We start from the raw sequence: 12,288 nt of genomic DNA, 5'->3' as shown, positions 1-12,288 counted from the left end.
AAATAAAAAGCTGGAATGGAGTTTTTCCAAGCTTCTGAGGCTGCTGAGTGCCCAAAGTTGAATCGGCACAATTATGGGACCTGGGCTGTGTGGTGTGAGAGCTTGCTTCGTCAGTTTGGAGTGTGGCATACTGTGTGTAAGGCCCCTCCAGTTCCTCTGACAGATAGATGGAAGGCCGAAAATTCGAAGGCGATAGACGTAATAGTCTTGTCCGTCTCTCTGGAGGAAATAAAAACGCTAGCTGGCAACGTCACTGCACGTAAGATGTGGAATGCTTTGAAAGAAGCTCATCTGCCAGTCATCCCAGCCCAGAGTTTGACTGCATCGGAGGTCCTGGCTGTTTCCCAGAATGCGAGTGAATGCAGGGATGCCGAGGGCACCGGTTGCAAGCTGCAGGGGGAGCTGACTGTCACGTCATCCCAGGCAGCATTCCAGCCTCCAGGGGGAGCCAAGGAGTCGGCAGCTGAGAGCTCTGTTTCTCATGGGAGCCAAGGTCATCGCCTTTGCAGAGGCCGGAAGGGCAAAGGTAAACAGAGGCAGACGCCTGCAGATGGCCAGAAGCAGAGGCAGGGTGAAGAGCCCACGCCAGTGGAAAACAAGGCTTTGTTTGCTGGCACAGCTTCACCAAAGGCTAAAGGCAAGTCTGATGGCCAGGAGCAGGGGGGCAAGCTGCAAAAGCCCACGCCGGTGGAAAACAAGGTTTTGCTTGCTGCAAAGGCTGCTCCAAAGGCCAAAGCCAGGTTTGTTGTTGATTCAGGCTGTACCCGCCATGTCTCAAAGGACCGCCACCTATTTATCTCCTTCAAACCTCAAGAAGGTGAGATCCACCTGGCTGATGGAAAGACGTTGCGAATTGCAGGAGAAGGGACTGTGAAACTGGCAAGTCTGCACACGACCATCAAAGATGTACTGTATGTTCCAGGTGCTGCAGACAATTTGCTCAGTGTCCCACAGCTGACTGGGCGTGGTTTTGAGATTTCCTTCAAGAGGAGCGTCTGTGTCATCAGAAAAGGCAAAGAGGACATTTTGCATGCAAAGTTTATGGATGGCTTGTTCTGTATAACTTATGACGACGATGGTGCTGTTGTGTCTAATGTTGATTCTTGTTGTGTTGCACCAACTAACAAAGTTCTTCATGCAGGATGCATTCACGATGCACATCGAAGGTTTTGTCACCTCTCTTGGAAGGCACTGGCCAAGATGCCAGAGATGGTTGAGGGTTTGAACATCAAACCCTGTAAGTTTCACATGAAATGTGTATCTTGTGCAGAGAACAAGGTGAAGGTTGCTCCAAAAGGCAAGGAGTCTAGCAGGCAGGCTTACAAACCCTACCAGCTAGTGCACGCAGACCTGGCTGGTCCACTTGCGCCCTCTTTGGGTGGAGCAAGGTACTTCATGGTTCTAATTGATTCTTTTTCCAGGTACATTCATGTGTTTATGCTCGAGCAGAAATCGCAAGCGTTTCCGAAGTTCAAGGCATTCTGTGCTTGGTTGGAGAATGTTCACGGTAAACGCATTGGTTGTTTGTTTACTGATCAGGGCGGGGAGTTCACTTCTCAGCAGTTTGAAGCTTTCCTGACTGAGAAGGGAATCCAGCATGACTTGTCAACACCTAGATCGCCATGGATGAATGGACTTGCGGAGCGAGCAAATCAAACGTTGCTGCAAGGACTGAAAACATTGTTGCATGATGCCAATCTCCCTGATAAGTTTTGGGGGGAGGCTCTGTCGAATTTTGCTTACACTTATAATCGCAGATTGTCATCACCTATAGGTTGTACTCCCTATGAGAAGATGTTTGGTAAGAAACCCAACATCAAACACATGAGAATCTTTGGTTCTGACATGTGGGTACACACCCCACAAAGCAACAAGCTTGGGAAGCGTGGGGCACATGGTTTGTTCATGGGGTACGAAAAAGGTGCATACAGGGTATGGATGACCAACTCTAAGTCCATTAAGTTCACAAAGAGTGTTGAGTACAATCCTAAGTGGGGGGGAAATGTGGGAATTTTCCAGAGTTACCCAGAGGAGGATGAAGGTGATGTGAAGAAAGCAGATAAAGTTGAGGAAGCTGAGGAAGCTGAGGATGATGATGATGATGATGATCAGAGTTCGGATTCCAGTTCAGTGGGCGGCGCTGCTGCTGATGTCGGTGACAGTGATGACACAGCAGACTACAAGAGCGCAAAGGCCTCAGTCAGACCATCTGATGCGCCTGTCAATGAACTGGAACAACCACTGTTCACCATTGGTCACTTTTCTCCTAAGTCCAGAAGACTTGCGTATAGTACGCAGATCTGAAAGAGCCACAAAGGGCAGACCTCCAAAGAGATTTGCTGATGAGTTTGCTAAGACAGCAACTGCTGTTCTTAGTAGCTCAGAGAAGGTGTGGGAACCTTCAAGCTTCAAAGAGGTTCAGGAGTTAACCTCTAAAGATGCTGAGCCGTGGCTTAATGCCATGAAGGCTGAAGTTGATTCCTTGAACAGGAACCAAACTTGGGAGTTGGTACCGGTAGTCCCAGGAATGAGACTGGTTGGCAGCAAATGGGTCTTCAAGGCCAAGACAGACCAGAATGGCAAGGTTGTCAGACACAAAGCCAGATTGGTTGCCAGAGGTTTTTCACAGGTACCAGGACAGGATTACCACGAGACCTACTCTCCCACAGTCAAATATGAGAGCATTCGGCTGATGCTCAAGATCGCTGCAGAGGAGAAACTGCATGTTTCCCATCATGACATTAATACAGCTTTTTTGTACGGGATTCTGGGGGAGGAGCTGTTTATGCTTCCACCTGATGGAATGCAGATACAGAAGGGAATGGTCTGTAAACTGCGGAAATCCTTATATGGTCTCAAGCAGAGTGCTAGGTGTTGGAACACAAAACTCACTGAGACGTTGCTTTCTCTAGGTTTTCACCAGGGCAAAGCTGATCCATGTGTGTTTGTCAACGAGGAGGGGCAAAACAAACTGTATTGTTTATGTTTTGTTGATGATCTTCTGATGTTTTGGAAGAATCAGGCTTTTTATCAAAGCACCCTAGCTCAGCTGAAGGAGCACTTTGACATGAAGGATCTTGGTGAGGTATCCAACTATCTCTCTCTGCAGGTGGAGAGGGACCAAGCAGGTAATTTTCTGGTACACCAAACACAGAAAATTGCTGATGTATTAACCAGGTTGAATTTGGTTGATGCAAACCCAGCAGACACACCGATGGTGACAGGTAGACAGTACTGCTGAAGCGTTTTCTGACACTACGCTGTACAGATGCATTCTAGGCAAGTTGAATTTCATTGCTAGATGCTCAAGACCTGACATAGCTGTAAGCACTAACCTGCTTAGCAGACATGCCAACAATCCTCCTGTTCAGGATTGGAAAGCTCTGAAGCGCATAGCCCGCTATTTGAAAGGGACTTTGCACTACAGGCTGAGGTTCACCAGTCAGAAGACTGGAGGTCTTGAAATCTTTGCAGATGCTAGTTTTGGAAGTGACACCACGGATGGTACAAGCACTTCTGGAGTATGCTACATGTACAACCACTGTCTGTTTGACTGGTTGTGCAGGAAGCAGACGACAGTAAGCCTAAGTTCCTGTGAAGCAGAACTCAATGCTCTGTCATTTTCACTCATGGATTGTGAATGGTTGATGCAACTGTTTAAGGACATCAGAGTTTCTGTGAAATGTCCTGTACAAGTGTATCAAGACAATAGATCCTGTTTGGCTTTGCTGAACTCAGAGAGTTGCAAGCAAAGAACCAAGTACTTGCAGATTAAGCTACATCGTGCAAGGGAGTGTATTCAGAAAGGACTCATTCAGGTGTCCTACATGCCAGGAAATGAAATTCCTGCTGATCTGTTGTCTAAGGTTGTTAACAGAGAACAACTTAAGGTTTACGTACAAAGGTTGCAATTGGGTTGAACCACAGGTACTACAGGTTACACGGTAAGGGGGAGGATGTTAGGATATTTCCGTTCCACCTTAAAAGGGAGCAGGCTTTGTGAGTCACAGAGTCTGCGTATTTCCTGTTCACCGGATGTTTATGTTTTCTGTTGCTTTCGTTTTCTGTCTGTGTCGTAGACACTAAAGCAGGCAGTCATGTTTTTCTGTGTTCTGATCAACGCTGAATAAGCTTGTAAATAATGCTCTCCTGAGTGCAACTTTTGGCTGTGCATTATCTGCTGATAGAGTGTGCATGAGCTCTGGAATGTGGGAAGATATTTTCTAGAAACTCATGTCGCTGCGTGCCTACGGGAGGTCGATGGATCGTCCGGCAGACGGCTTGGGGGCCATGATGTTGGGAGCTGCCCAGATGGGCAGTGTATAAATAATAGCATTATTATTATTATTATTAATAATACCACTACTACTACTATTATTATTGAGGGTGGATTTGATTTCAATTGACTTGATTGAAATTACAATTTAAATCATGAGTCAGTAAGACTTGATTTAAATTCTTTTTTACAGAAAGGTTCAGCCTCGCTGGCACCCTCTCAATATGGCTAATTGGAGGCAGGTCTCCTTTCCGGAACCCTAAAACGCTGGCAATCCTCCTAAGACCGATAACCTTAGTCTCTAACCCCTATCCCTATCCCTAATAATAATAACCCATCCATCCAGCTGGGTTTCCCCAGCCACTCTGGGCGGCTCCCAACATCATCATCATCATCACCACCCTATCCCTAATCCCTGTTCCTATCCCTAACCATAATAATAATAATAACCCTATCTCTAACCCCTAAACCTATCCCTAATAATAATACCCCGTGGCTCCGAACACAGTAATAATAATAATAATAATAATAATAATAATAATAATAATAATAATTTATTCTTTATACCCTGCCCATCTGGGCGCCCGCTCGGGGCGGCTCCCATAATAATAATAATGATAACAACAACAACAACAACAACAACAACAACAACAACTCTATTCTGATACTGACAACCTTTGGAAGAATTAAAGGCCCCCTCCCCCCCAGGGTCCCCTTTCGCTCACTAGGTCGCGCTGATCCTCCTGGACCAAGTCCATCTTGTGGACCAGGCAGAAGACCTTGGCGTCAGGTGAGTTTTGCAAGATGGCCTCCAGGCACGACTGGTAGTAGTGCATGTCCTTCTCCAGCTCCCGACTCTCGACGTCGAAGACGTAAATCAGGACCTCGACATTGCGGAAGATGTTGTCCCTCTGGCTGGTGAAGTAGTTCTCCATGAAGGTATCCTGGCTGAGGAAACCGGGGGATAGAAATCAATTTAGGGACCCTCAGGGGTCATCCAGACAGACCTGCCGCAAGGCAGGCATCTCCCACAAAGGCTTCTGGGAAAGGAGGTGTGCCAAGTCAAAAAAACGGGTGATAATTTATCATTTATACCTTCCTCTCGCTGCTGCGCTTCTTCTTCTGACTATCTTACTAGTTGTCCATATGGTGCTGGCAGGGCCAAACCTTTCGGTGAAAAAGGGATTTTTATTATTGCAAAAAAAGGAAATCTTCCTCCGGGTGTCAATATTCAGCAAGACTGTAAATTATTCCAAAAAGGAAAACTTTCACCGCTTGTCAATATTCGGCGGATGACAGCGAGGCTGAACCTTTCTGTAAAACATTCCGAAAATGAAAACTTCCTCCACTTTTCAATATTAGGAGGATGCCAGCAAGGCTGAACCTTTCTGCAAATAAAGGATTTTTTAAAAAATTGTTCTGAAAAGGAAACTTTCCTCCAGTTGTCAATATTAAGACAATGCCAGCAAGGCTGAACCTTTCTTTTCTTAAAAAAATAAATTTATTTTATTTTTATTTTTTTGCCTCTCCAGCAAAGCATTCTGGGGAAAGAGTTGGGCCAGGTTGCCTTTCCAGGAAAGCATTCTGGGAAAGGAGGTGGGCAATGCTGTCCTGCTGGCTGCTGAAGGTGTCCTGCCTGAGAAAGTCAATTTTATCCCAGTTAAAAAAACAGTTTCAAATTTCAATTCTATGCCAATTAAAAACGGGTTTGACCAGTCTCAGCCGGGGAGAGCGGGATACAAATAAAACTTTTATTATTATTATTATTATTATTATTATTATTATTTATCGATTTTCCATGCTGGGGAACCGACTAATGCAATTTCATGCCATTTCATTACCAGTTTCCCACACTGGTGAGCAAATGGTGATGAAATTGAGGCCATTTCATGCAATTTTGTGTATTAAAACCAGCTGGAAATGGCTCATTTATGAAACCTCAACCTAATGTCATAATGACGTCTTTCAATCTAAGAGGAGAAGGAAAAGGGAAATTTGGGATAGAGTGGTAAAAAATAAGAGTAAATAAATGAAGCCTATGTTGTGAACATGAAGAGGATGCCAGCAAGGCTGAATCTTTCCGTTAAAAAAAAATATGGATTTTTATTATTCCCAAAAGGAAACCTTCCTCTGATTGTCAATATTAGGAGGATAACGGCAAGGCTGAACCTTTCTGTGAAAAAAAAAAAAAGGATTTTTTGATTTCAAAAAGTATTGTCCCTATTCAGAGGGTGCCAGGGTGTCAGCAAGGCGGAACATTTCAATTGGATTTAAATCAAGTCATAAAGAACAAGGATTTAAATGGTGAATTGAAATGGAGATTTAAATCAAATCCACCCAGGATATCAGTGTAAAAACTACTCTGGAAATTGAGGACTCCAGAAAGAAAACGTTTCTCTGCTTGTCGATATTCAGAGGAGGCCAGCAAGGCTGAGTCTTCTTGTAAAAAAACAAACCCGGGATTTTATTCTTCCAAAAAGGAAACTTCCCTCTGCTTGTCCATATTAAGAGGAAGCCAGCAAGGTTGAACCTTTCGGTAAAAAAGGATTTAATTCCTTACTGACTAGTGATCTAGATTGTGATTTAAATAAATTTGATTTAAATAATAATATTAATAATAATTTGATTTATATCCCGCCCATCCGGCTGGGTTTCTCCAGACATCTGAAGGCAGCCTTGTTTAGGGAAGTCTGGCTGATTTAAATTGGGATTCAAACTGGACGAGGGGTTTAAATGGCAATTTCCATTGACTGGATTTCAAGTGGAGGCTGGGCGGCCGTCTGTCCTGGCTGCTTGTGCCAAGATTCCTGCCTAATAGCGGGTCAGACTGGATGACCGCTGGGGGTACCTTTTGACTTGGCGAGGGGGGGCAAGAGGTACTTACCCGCCGCAGTCCCAGAGGTTGAGGACCAGGTTGCCCAGGAAGCGGACGTGCGAGTGCTCCACATCGACTGCAAGGGGGAAAATGAGATGATGATGATGATGATTATTATTATTATCAGCAACACCAGAAGAAGAATGAGCTTGAATAAGAAGAACAAGTTGAAGAAGAAGAATAGATTATTATTCCTATTATTATCATTATTTTCATCATCATTTGGCCAAGAACAGCAGCATCAGAAGAAGAATGAGCTTGAACAATAAGAACGAGCTGGAAAAAAGAGGAAGAGGAAGAAGAGATTATTATTCCTATTATTATCGTTATTTTCATCATCATTTGGAACAGAATGAATGAGAATGAGCTTGAATAAGAATGAGCTGAAAAAGAAGAAGACGAGATTATTATTCCTATTCCTATTATTACCATTACCATTATCATCATCATCATCATCACCATTTGCCCAAGAACAGCAGCACCAGAAGAAGAATGAGCTTGAATACAGTAATAAGAACGAGCTGAAGAAGAAGGAGGAGGAGGAGGAGGGAAGAAGAGAAAAAGAAGAAGAAAATGAGATTATTATTCCTAACATAATCGTTATTTTCATTATCATTTGGCCAAGAACATCAGCACCAGAAGACGCAGAAGAATGAACTTGAATAATAAGAACGAAATGAAAAAGAAGAAAAAGCTCGTCCTTCTTTTTATTATTCTGGCACAGTTCTTTTCCTAATAATAATAATAATAATAATAATAGTTTCTCTTGACAGACCGAGATGAGCAAGCGACAGCGAAGGTTGCAAGGTACTTAGTAGTAGTAGTATTAATAGTAATACCAATAACAAGAAATTGAATTAACTTGAATGAAATCGAATGAATTTGTGCTATTAAATTGAATGAATTTGAATGAAATTTAATTCACTTGAAATCGAATTAAATCGAATGAATTTTGGGGGAAATTGTAATAAAACCTGGTTCCGCCCCGCCCATTTCCCACCCCACCCCCCATCTCTACCCAGCACCCTTCGTTTTACTTGTGGCGCCCAGTCGGCGGGTGTCGCGGGCGATGTAGTTGGCAAAGATGATGGACCTCATGCTGGTCTTTCCGGAGCCGCTCTTGCCCATCAGGAGAACCTGGGGAGGAAGAATAAATAATAAGACTATTGTTGTTGTTGTTGTTGTTGTTGTTAGGGTTTAGAGAGAGAGGGACAGGAGTTAGGGATATGGTTATTATTATTATTAGGGATAAGGATTAGGGATAGGGTTGTTGTTGTTATTGATAGGGATTAGGGATAGGGTTGTTGTTATTATTATTAGGGTTAGGGATTAAGGATAGGGTTATTACTATCATTACTATTATTATTATTCTGTTGGGAGGCGCCCAGAGTGGCTGGGGAAACCCAGCCAGATGGGTGGTTTATAAATAACAAAATTATTTATTATTGAGGGTGGATTTGATTTAAATCAAATCGTTTTAAATCACAACTTTTAAATCACTCATCAGTAAGACTTGATTTAAACACTTTTTGTTTTTACAGAAAGCTTCACCCTTGCTGGCATCCTCTGAAATTCTGAAATTATGGTGATGTTTCATCAGTTAACAGCTTCTATTTGGACCACTTTTCTGCTGTCCTTGATTGGAAGGAGAAAAAGAATCATTTCCTTCCTAACGAAACAATTTATTTCACTAAAACTAGAACATTATAGCGTCACGATTTAAATCACGATTGAAACCACAAGTCAATAAGACTTGATTTAAATCCTGTTTTTTGTTGGATTTTTTACAGAAAGGTTCAGGCTTGTAGGCATCCTCCTAATACTGACAACCAGAAGAAGCATTTCTTTTTGGAGTAATAAAAAGTTAAAGGGACCCCTGACCATTAGGTCCAGTCGTGACCGACTCTGGGGTTGCGCCGCTCATCTCGCTTTATTGGCCGAGGGAGCCAGTGTACAGCTTCCGGGTCATGTGGCCAGCATGACTAAGCCGCTTCTGGCGAACCAGAGCAGCGCACGGAAACACCGTTGACCTTCCCGCCGGAGCAGCACCTATTTATTTACTTGTACTTTGACGCGCTTTCGAACTGCTAGGTTGGCAGGAGCAAGGGCCGAACAACGGGAGCTCACCCCGTCGCGGGGATTCGAACCGCCAACCTTCTGATTGGCAAGTCCTAGGCTCTTGCGGGCATCCTCTGAATATAGACAATTAATGTTCATTTTTGGAATAATAAAATCCCTTTTTACATCCCTTTTTTGTTGGCATTGTCTTAATATTGACAACCGGAGGAAGGTTTCCTTTTTGGAATAATATATTTTCAGTCTAGTTTTCATAGTTATATCCAGGGTGAATCTGATATACAGTTATCTCAAAGGTGACTGATAACTATGAAATGATGGTGAGATTTAATAAGTCATCTACTTATATTTAGACAAAGGTTTTTTGCTGTACTTGATTGGAAGGAGAAAAAACATCGTTTCCTTCATAGCAATTGAAACAATTTATTTTGCCAAAACAAAAACAGGATTGCATATGTATCCATGTTTGTTAACTGATGCGCTTAAACAATTTTTTAAAAATAAAAAAAAACACTTAAGACTGAGTTTTAACACACATGAAAAACTTTAAACAAATCCTTCCTGTATTTATTTCCCCCCATTTGAACTATAAAATGGTGGTTTTCTGGAGTCAAAATGAGAGTGCCCCTTAATTTATTTCTTTTTTTAAAACTGAGTTTTAGCCCACGTGAAAATCTTTAAACAAATCCTTATTCCCTGATGAACAGCCTTTGCACTAGAATGTAACTGAAAAGAGAAAACCTTGAGAAATATTTTTTCCTCCAAAAGCATTTCACTTTAAAAACCCAATTTAAATTAAAAAAATCTGATTTAAATTTAAAAAATCTCATTTCTTTGTTGTTGCTTGTAAAAAAACATTAATTTTTAGCCTTCCTTCCTGTCAGACGTCTGGCTTCCGAAAACCAGAGCATTTCCTTCCAGGTTTTTTTGGCGTTTGGGAGCCAAAACGTTCCAAAACGGAGGCGTTTGGGATTCGAGGTTTAACTGTATAAGCAGCAGGCTGAGAGAAACTACAGCCCTCACCTTCTTCTTCATGGCTGAGTTTGGCATCACACGCCTGCAAGGGGAAAAAATATATATTTTATAATAATATAACAATATAATATAACACTAATAATATAATATGACCCCACTCATTATCAACTTTATTACAGTGGTACCTCGGGTTAAGAACTTTATTCGTTCTGGAGGTCCGTACTTAGCCTGAAACTGTGGTTGCAAGAACCCTGGTGTGCAAGAACAGCAGTCCCTCAGCCAGTGACGTAGGATGATGATGATGATAACCATAACCCTATCCCTATCTCCTATCCCTATCCCTAATAATAATAATACAGTGGTACCTCTGGTTACATACTTAATTCGTTCTGGAGGTCCATTCTTAACCTGAAACTGTTCTTAACCTGAAGCACCACTTTAGCTAATGGGGCCTCCTGCTGCCGCCGCGCCGCCAGTGCACAATTTCTGTTCTCATCCTGAAGCAAAGTTCTTAACCTGAAGCATTATTTCTGGGTTAGCGGAGTCTGTAACCTGAAGTGTATGTAACCTGAAGTGTATGTAACCCGAGGTACCACTGTATAAGAATAAAAGAAAAAAGATGGTCCCTGGGTGGATAGTCATGTTTGCATGATGGGGCCACCTCCAGTGACCATGTGGCCTGATGTAAGAGGGTTCTAAAATCAGTCCTGAAAGCAGACTGATTGAGAATGACACACGCATAGGCTTTGCTCTCCCATTAACAGCGTGAACTGAAGCAAATTCTTGCCTCCCTTTGGGCTTAGCAATATTTCCTACAGCACTCTTGTTGAAGGGCATTGGAGAGTTAGGTGAGGGTCACTTTTCTGTTTTTCCACCAAGCCCCCAGACAAGAATGCTACAGCATCAGCCCCAAATGCTCAGTCTCATAACAAAAAAAATACTCAACAAAGTTAGGGCTGAGGGTAGGGGAAGTACAATCTTCATCTTTCCAGTCCGCTAGAAGCTGACCCTTTTGGTCATTATGGTCATGGAGCCAAATATCTGTTCCCAAGTTTAAAAAGTCTAAACAAGTAAAGAACAAGTTTGCCCTTTACATACAAAAGCCCTGAAATTCAGCCCATTGGGCAACTGATAATGGGGCTGGGAGGAGGGAGGTAAGGACTAGCACCTTCTCTGCCCTCCACTTCCAACAGCTACACCTGAAAGTTTCGTGATGGAGTTCGATTTGAGAAGCTGAATGTTTATAAAGGCACTTAGCCAATTTCTGCCACGGAAATTCTGAACAGAAACACTCTGCAGGTTCAGGCCCCAAAAGAAACTGCTCTATGGTCTCTGTGTTGGGAAATGGGAACAGATCTTGCTCATCACCAACCTTCCCTCTGCAAATCAGTATCACTATGAGGCTGAACTGAACAGCTTGCTCCAGAGTTTTAAGAGATACGTTTCTGTGGTGGACTCTAATCTGGTGAGCCGGGTTCGCTTCCCCGCTCCTCCACATGCAGTCTGCTGGGTGACCTTGGGCCAGTCACACTTCTCTCTGAACTCAGCCCCACCTACCTCACAAGGTGTCAGTTCTGGGGGTGGAAGGGAAAGGAGATTTTTAGCCACTTTGAGACTCCTTAAAGTAGAGAAAAGCAGGATAGAAAAACCAACTCCATGAATAAGAATTCTATGGAAAAGGACCATCCCTGCCATGATGATGAAAACTATGTGTTTGGATTTTGCTGTATTATACCAACCTGTGGAATATAACAGTTCGCAGATTCAAATCCTACAAAGTACTGAGTGCAAATATAACATTGAATCACAATGGTACAAAATAACTCAGCAGGCTGACATTTATCAAGAGTTAAACGAAGGTTAGTGTACTAAATATTTCCAATTCTAGGTAGTGTGCTATTGGAGAAATACCATATATGATTATAAAAAACTAAAGCAAAATTATTAAAAAATATGATTTCATTTCTAGATCAGACAGAAAAGATTTCTTCTACTATATATTTCTTTCTTTCTCATATACACACAAAGCTTCTATTTTTAAACAGAAAATATTTTTGTAACCTAAGGTCTATTATACAAATCCATA

The 12,288-nt window shown here is 42.5% G+C and overlaps 1 protein-coding gene across 2 annotated transcripts in view; it reads right to left on the bottom strand.

Moving 5' to 3' along the window:
- LOC308467749 (ras-related GTP-binding protein A-like) overlaps positions 1 to 12,288 on the bottom strand; it is a 60,037-nt gene that overhangs the window by 18,885 nt on the left and 28,864 nt on the right. Inside the window, exons 2-6 of one of the 2 annotated variants that reach the window (XM_080989455.1) lie at positions 10,251 to 10,284; positions 8,189 to 8,288; positions 7,161 to 7,227; positions 5,372 to 5,443; positions 5,002 to 5,224 (exon numbers count right to left, since the gene is read on the bottom strand). In XM_080989455.1, coding sequence (XP_080845581.1) covers positions 5,002 to 5,224; positions 5,372 to 5,443; positions 7,161 to 7,227; positions 8,189 to 8,288; positions 10,251 to 10,277 — 489 coding nt within the window. In that variant the 5' untranslated portion in view covers positions 10,278 to 10,284. The remainder of the gene's footprint in view (positions 1 to 5,001; positions 5,225 to 5,371; positions 5,444 to 7,160; positions 7,228 to 8,188; positions 8,289 to 10,250; positions 10,285 to 12,288) is intronic. The other variant, XM_080989456.1, reaches the window with a different exon arrangement.

This window comes from Podarcis pityusensis, assembly GCF_964106645.2.
Source record: "Podarcis pityusensis genome assembly, chromosome: W".
Taxonomy (NCBI): domain Eukaryota; kingdom Metazoa; phylum Chordata; class Lepidosauria; order Squamata; family Lacertidae; genus Podarcis; species Podarcis pityusensis.
This window is presented reverse-complemented; position numbering and strand designations above follow the sequence as displayed.